Source organism: Leopardus geoffroyi, chromosome C3 (assembly GCF_018350155.1).
Source record: "Leopardus geoffroyi isolate Oge1 chromosome C3, O.geoffroyi_Oge1_pat1.0, whole genome shotgun sequence".
NCBI lineage: Eukaryota > Metazoa > Chordata > Mammalia > Carnivora > Felidae > Leopardus > Leopardus geoffroyi.
Window position 1 is genome coordinate 57,056,263 of NC_059338.1, and position 8,161 is coordinate 57,064,423.

The 8,161-nt window shown below is 31.5% G+C and overlaps 1 protein-coding gene across 2 annotated transcripts in view; it reads left to right on the forward strand.

The window, feature by feature from the left end:
• KIFAP3 (kinesin associated protein 3) overlaps window positions 1-8,161 on the forward strand; it is a 174,113-nt gene that overhangs the window by 138,530 nt on the left and 27,422 nt on the right. For both annotated transcript variants that reach the window (XM_045452967.1, XM_045452968.1), the window contains one exon: window positions 4,752-4,851. In XM_045452967.1, the coding sequence (XP_045308923.1) occupies window positions 4,752-4,851 (100 nt within the window). The remainder of the gene's footprint in view (window positions 1-4,751; window positions 4,852-8,161) is intronic.

Here is an 8,161-nt window from a genome sequence, read left to right on the forward strand (position 1 = left end):
CAGAATGTCTTAGTTCAGTAATAGCAAGCAGCTGTTCCTTACGTATTCAGATATTCATGAAGTGAAATGATGTAAAATATATATGATATAAATTTTTTTGTTAACAGGAATCAGAATGTTTTGGAATCAGGTTTCTTGCTTTGAAGATTGATAGCTAGTTTTCAGTGTGAATCGATTACTAGTTTCCACAACTGAAACCACCTCGGTATTCAACTTTGTTTTAGTATAATTAGAACTTCAGGACAAATTTCTAAAAAATTATACTATATTCCCAAAATTGATTCATTTACATTAACCTCTTAAAATAAAAATCATAAACATTTTTCTGGGGTGTTTTATAATTAAAATGTACAACTTCTGCTTTTGTGGGAGATCTGAATTATATATATATATTTTATATATCGAAGTTTAGAAATAGCCACAGCTGATGGAAAAAAAAAATTTAAGCATATGAGAAGTGGAATATTATCATTAGATATCCTCATGGTTGTTTTTTAAATCCCTGTAGCCTGATGACATGGTAGACATTTGATAAGGGCGATTACATTGCTGTGAGTTTAAAGATAAAGATCTCATATCAAGCCATCTGTAGTATTTTAGTCCATTATTATACCTAGTTCATTTTCCATGAATAGTTCAACTAAATGAATCTTTGTGCTCTCTCTCTCTCTCTCTCTCTCTCTCTCTCTGATATGTGTCATTAAAATTTAGATAATACCAGCCTCTTGTCTTTTATTGTGTGTGGTTGTATCTTCAGAAACATCAGGTAAATTTGTAAAACTGCAGATTCATTTGAATGCTTGAGCCATCTTATTTAAGTCTTTGGTCTCCATGGAACTGTAGAGGGTTTCCGATAAAAGCAGCCTTAGTAGCTTTTAGCCACAGAGGTTAAGCTAAATCACCTGTGATTCCCTGGGCCTTGTCTCTCACTTTAAGATGAAATAGCATTTGCTGCTTCCTAGTCATTAGTATTGCCTTCTATATTTTCAAACTATTAAATATGTCAAAATAAGTGTTTCTCTCTTGCTTTTATTTTTTTAAAGGATCTTGCTGTTGTCCTATGAAAATAGGAATCTAGTATCTTCTTTAGTTACAGTATTTTTTTCTTTAGAGTCTAAAATTATTGTGATTATAGTCGCTGAGTACTTTCCTCTTCCATCATGAAAATGCTGCTTTTTGCTGAAAGCAAATTTACCCACAGAGAAAGTATTATTTATAAAGCTGAATCACTACTACATATTTCTAAATGACTTTTTACTTTGTTTTTATTGTTTATCAGTTTGCTGAATCTTATTCTTAGCATTTAATATGTGGATATATTTCTGGAATGTGAAGTTGACAGTACTTTGTTTCTATCTCAGGATTATTGTAAAGCCATAGTTTTATAATAATAGTTCATACTAATAGTTTATATAAACTATTTTCATAGCTTTTGTGATATCTCTTATCAGATATAGCCCAGTAAGTTATGGTTTATTTTAGTCATTTCTTTTTCTCATTCTCTTCATTACTGATACCTATTTTCTGCCACACAGCCACAATTTCATTTTTGCCTAGTTCACTAAGGAGCCCAATGTTATGTTTTCTCTTGACTTAAAAAAATAAAGTTTATTTTAGTAACAATATATAAGAAGATATTGAGGTTTTGTATTTTTTACCTTTCTTCACAATGTCTATAAGTCAGTTTTTTAACTGACTTTCAAAAATCAGAAAGTTCATAAATTACCTGTGCTAACAATAAATGTGCTTAGATCTCATCTTTGTTCCAGTACCTACTCCATTTTACTCATAGTCCTATTATCATCATTACTAGGAGCACCTCAGAAAGGTGTGTTGTATAACTGTGGTCTAAAAGGTTTCATATAATTTAATAACCTAAATGGGTATAATGCTCTACAGCTCACAAAGTGCTCTGGTGTAGATCATCTCGGTCTTCTGTTTGTTCTCTGGTAGTTTAAATGTTACCTGAAATTCTTTGGCCCCTTATTGCTATCTTTGAATCAGTGTTAGAGTAGGAGCTTTGGAAGGGCACTCTTAGATTTATCTGGACTTGGAGTCAAGAATATACGATTCCTTTTTATCTTTTCTATAAAAGAATTAATTTGGAATGCAGAATGCTGAGAAACAAATAGGGTAGCTCCAAACTACCAAAGTTCCAACTTCCAAAGAAGTTGAGGTGTTTGAGTTGAGGATTTTATTTATTTAGGGTGTAATTTAATTTTTATTCCTCATTCTAGTAAAGAAAGGTTGCCCATATTATCAGAGCTGCCTAAATTTTGTTAAGGCATTAAAGGGCACAAATAGAAGCTATAGTTTACTGAATGAATTGCTGTGCCCTAGAATTCTTAGAAATTAATTTCAGAGGTATAAATTTACTGTTTCGTACTTACATAATGTCATGTTTATTATATCATCCTTATTGTATTCTGGGTTTATAAAATTGCTGACTGATCTTTAAACTCAGACATTTTTAGTTTGATCTCTATTTGATGAGCTCCCAGTTTGTAGTCTCCTGTATTCCATTTAGCCTTTTGCTACTCTTTTTTCCCTTTGAAGACAATGGGAGCTCCGGGTCAAAATGAAGATGTTGAGAAATTGGCAACAGTTTTTCATTTAATTTCTTCTTCTTAATCTGGCTTACTTCATTAGGTCATGTAGTATAAACTTTTAAAATTTAATTCCAGTAGCTTATTGTTTGTATTTATTTTCTGAGTGTTAGAATCTTTTATTCTACTGGCAGGCTGAATATCTTTGTATTCATTTTCAAAGTGTGATACGTATTTTATCTTGGCATTTTACTTAGCTATGTTCCTCTGAAATTGGCAGGTTTCTTAAACCTTGATCTTCAGTTATTTGGTTTTAATTTAACAGAGGAATTTGTTGATTTTTGTGATCTTAACCTTGTTAATTTTGGCCATGCTCCTGAGAAGTCTTCAATCCAGATAAAATTGTTTTTTTAACTGGTTAACTGTCAATCTGTTGTGTCCTGGCATTTTCCATAATTTCATTTTTTTATAACTTTTTGTGTTTAACTGGTCTTTTGATTTATTAACATTTAGAGCAGAGAAACTGGACTAAATATTAGATACTTTTAAGCTACCTCTTAAGCATTTAAAATTTACTAAAGCAATAAGAGAAATACCAAAGATATTAACACTTCAACAATTATATAATAATACAAATCTTTAGTTTGTGAATGTAACAAATGGGTATATGTAACAAGTAAGTATACTTGTCTTATGGAAGTACAAATCAGCTCACTCATTCATTTGCCGACACTATTACTTAATTCTGCCATTCACTTGATTTGTAGTAACTTTACTCTTCAAACAGATTTTGTCATTTAATTGCTACCTATCTTTCAAGACTCAAATCAGTTATACTGCTTCCTCCCTCCTCTCCAAGTAAGATTTTCTAACCTGTGCAGAACACAGTAATCTCTCTTTAGCTTCCTCTGCCTCCAGCACTTTCAGTACATACATTCATTCCTGTTGTATATCATTTATTAGTGAAATGTGTTATTTAATTGCATCTTAAGTGTTTGTCTTACATTTCACTTAATCTAAAATTCTTAAAAACAGAAACTGCAATTTTTTGTATTTCCCACAGAACCTAGTAAAGTGTTTTATGCAACTGGTAGGTGTAAAATGATCATCTGGTGACTAAACAATTTTGCTTACTATGTGCCAGGTTTATAAACAATGTTGTGAGTATGACCTAGCCAATATTTATCTATAGGTCACTTAACAACCCAGAATACTTTCAGAAAAGGAAACTTTAAAAAGCCTGAGCCCTTTTCAGATAATTATTAAAAAGCCATATACTGAAATATATTTGTTCTATGCCTACGATAGTCCTGACGCCATCACTTAGAACTTTTTTCCTCAAATTCTTTTCTTATTCTTAACTTATTCATCATTCTATCAATAGTACGTTATCTTATTGCTTAGACTGGAGCAAATAAGAAAGTAGTATCACTCTAAAATCAACAAGAAGTAATAACAAAGACTTAGATATAGGAAAAGAAGCACTTTATAAGCAAAGAAAAAGAACTCAAAAACTAAAAAACTACTAAAACTAATGAATGAGTACAGTAAGGTTGTAGACACAAGAATATTATACAAAAAACAATTGTACTTCTTTTTTTAAAAAAAAAGGTTTATCTTGAGAGAGGGAGGGGAAGAGCAGAGAGAGAGGGAGAAAGAGAGAATCCCAAGCAGGCTCCACACTGCCAGTGCAGAGCCCGATGCAGGGCTCGAACTTGATCACTAACGCTGAGATCATTACCTGAGCCAAAATCAAGAACTTAACCAAAATCAAGAGCTTAACCGACCAAGCCACCCTGGTACCCCTGACACCAGGCTATTTAATGTCTCCTTGTCTGTATTCATTTTGTTTCTCTTAGCCTGGACCATCCTTACTGTCCCATACTACCTTACCTCACCCCTTATCTTTTTTCTCCAAAAACTATTAAGTCCCTTGAAGGCAGAGATTGTCTTATTTATCTCTGTGCTAGTATTGTACTACCACATAGTAAATGCTCAAGAAATGTTCAGTTGTGCTGTGTTGTTGTGAGCACTTAAGTGTATATGGTCTTTTGCTCATATTTCCAGCGAGAGCAGCATGTCGTGCTAACATTTCTCTTTCCAGATTAAACATATAGATTATTTTCTTCTGTTGCTTGATAGAATAGTTTCCTTCTTATTCCCTATAAATATGTTTCACTGGTTACCAATTTTCCTTCTTTCTAGATGGATTAATTGCCTCTGAAGGAGCCATAAGTCCAGATTTCTTCAATGATTATCACCTTCAAAATGGAGATGTAGTTGGGCAGCACTCATTTCCTGGCAGGTAAATAGTCATCCAAGAAAAATCTAATATATGGTGCTTCCCTTGTTTTTGAAAGGCTAGAAATCTCTTCACTCCCCATTTCTCTATCTTTTTTCATTAAAGAGGAAAAAGTCCTCAATATTTTCAAGAACATGTTTGTTTTATTTTAAATTAACTTATGAAGTCACATATTTTATATTTAAAAAATGGAGATGGCAGATCTGAAAATAAAAATGCTTCATCACTTTGGAAAATACAGGCTGTCCATTGAAATACTTATTGCCAAATTAATGAACTCGGATTGTTTCCCTAAGTGCTCCCCAAAGCCAGTAAAATACAAGAACACGATTCATGTATTTTAATAATTATTCAAACATCACTTTAAAAGCTGATTAAAGACTGTTCTTCCCTGCATGGCATTCAAGTAAAATATTTAAGAAATATATGGCATGCCAGTGTTGTTTTACAATTATAATAAAGATTCCCCTGGCAAATATCCTACTTCATTACTGGTATCATAGATTTTTCAGATGTTATCAGAAAGTATGTACATTATTTTCTCCTTCCTATCATTCCTAGAGATGCAATAGTTTGTTGAAATTTCACATTACACTGGTTTGATGAATGTTTGGGGTCTTGTTTAAATTATTGACTTAATTTCCTCTTCTAAAATTCTACTTTTCATTAATATCAATTATTTTCTCTTTGAAGGATGTGTTTAATGTATTTTTTTACATGAAAGAATGCAGTTGTGACCAATATGTTATGATTTTTAATGATCACATATAGTAAGCCATTTTAATCCAATAATTATTACTGCAAGCAATATTGATCATCTGTGTATAATCTATTTTATGAATATCCATCATATTTACTTTAACCTGCACAGCAATGTTTTAAAGCAAGTATTATTATAGCCATTTTACAATTGAAGAAATCAAGGCCCTAATATTTCAGCTTAAATGACCAACTATCACAGGTAGGGTGGCAGAGGAAAAATTTGAACTCCAGTCTATATGTCTCAAAGCTTATATTCTTTCTGGTAGAACATGATGCCTAATTTGGAAGAAAACACAGCATACTATAGTGACTTTTAAGTGTGTGTGTATGTGTGTGTGTGTGTGTGTATGTGTTTTTAACCACAACTCATATTAAGCAATACATTTTATATTGCAACTTAGTGTACACATACAGATTTGTTTATATATGTGTGTGTGTATATATACATATATAGACACATATATTAATATATACACACACATACATATATATATTTGTTTATATACATATATATACCTATGCCTGTAAGTAAGACAAAAATTTTTAATGATAGTAAGAAGGAATTCTGTTTTATCCTATTCTATTTCATTTTTCAAATGCAGATTGCAACCAACTATGTGATTTCACAGCTCATTGATGGTTGTGACCCAAAGTTTAAAAGCATGGTGGAAAAACTTAGAGGAGTATTACATGAAATGTGATATAACATTATATACAGTTCAGTATTCTGTAGTGGATTTTAAATAAATAATATCACTTCAGAAATAGTTTCATTGGTGACTGGATTGTCATGGTAGGAAACTCCTTGCCTTAGGACATAAAAGTTAAACATATTTAAACATCAGAAAGCATACGGCTTTTGATTGCTTCTGAGGTTTCTGTCTATATTAGCTATAATTATTTCAATAGAGGCTCTGTTTAATCATTGTAACTACTATACTCGATCATGTGACAATTCACTGTAAAAATGTTTTCTGAAACATAATTGGAAAAGGAAGAAATTATTTGGGTATATAATCCTAATTATTTATATTGAAGATTTTTGCCGATAGCATCACAAGATTAATTATGCTGGCATATTTGTTTCACTATGGCACATATGTGTTTCACTATTTTGTTCACTATGAACAAAAACATTATTTTGGTATCTCCTGCAGATATTGCCAGTCTAAAGAAAGCAGACTGATATTACTCATACATTACTTATTTCAGAAAGACTTGCTTTCATTTTTTTTTTTACATAATTATATGATTAAGAACCTGAACACTTTCATTAAAATTGAGCAGTCAAAACAGTGAACTTTCTGTGCTCAATTCAGCAAAATCTCTCATTTCTGGTTTTCAAAAATGGTCATTTTATAAAACAATGAAAATTTTTTGAGAGATGGTGGTACGCAGTGAGTAAATTATACACTGTTCAAAGATTTCAGGATTTTATTCCTCAATTCTGTTAGTAACTTTTTTAAAACATGACTTCAGGGAATCCTCTTACCTTTGTACCTTCAGTTGCTTTTCAAGGGCAAAAATATTTAAGTAGCTTCTTTTACATCATAAAAGACACAACACAGTAATGTTGGCTTAAAGGATTAGCTAACAAAACTTACTGTAGGCTCTTTTTTCAAATCAAAAGAGTGAACTACTTATTTATTATAATCATTTTGACTTGAGAATTGTTTGACCTGTAAAAAGGACTTCTCCTGAGGAAGTTAAGTCTTTCATCTCTTGTCTTTTGTAATTTTTTAGGCCTTAAATCATATAACTGTATCATTTTCTCTTTTTATTTCCAGAAGAAATAATTTACAATGAATTTCCTCAGTTTTTTAATAGGTAATAGATCAAATAAAAAGGGACTCAGTTGTATCAGCAGAGATACAGAGAAAGTATACAATATAGCCAAATACCCATAGTTGCTTTTTATTTTATTGACCTGCTCTGGAATCATTTACTTTGTTTTATTCAATCATTTTTGGTTGGTTAGGATTCTATCTTAATAGGATTCGTAGGCTCTTCTTTGATAGTGACAAACCATGCATCTTAACTCTGGCTTACTTTTTAATTCTGCAGAGATTTAAGTATTTTAAAGTGCTACATAATTATTCACATATTTTGGCATAATTTTGCTGCATAATGTCCCAGATGTGAAATTTTAAACTAATGGCTACTTTCAGCTTCTGATATCCAATAGGTAAATTTAAAGCCTATTAGATCAAATAACATTGACTTACAATACTACTTTTGAAATTTTTTACTTTAACAAAATAGGAATATTTTAAACAAAATAGGAATTTTTTTAAAAAAATGTTAACAGAAGCTATTGGACTCTTGTTCTTCATCGCCATTGGAAAGATTCTTGAGAATATGCAGACTTAATGGGCAACATGAAGAATTTGGGTTAACTATGAAAGTGTAATGTCTTGATTGATTTCTGAATGCGAGGAAACGTTACCTATTGGCGGGGGAGGTTCCCTTTAAATCAGGGAAGTTGTCCAGATGACTTACAAATTCTTTCCCTGTTGTTCTTTATCACATGTGTTTGATAAATAAGCACTGT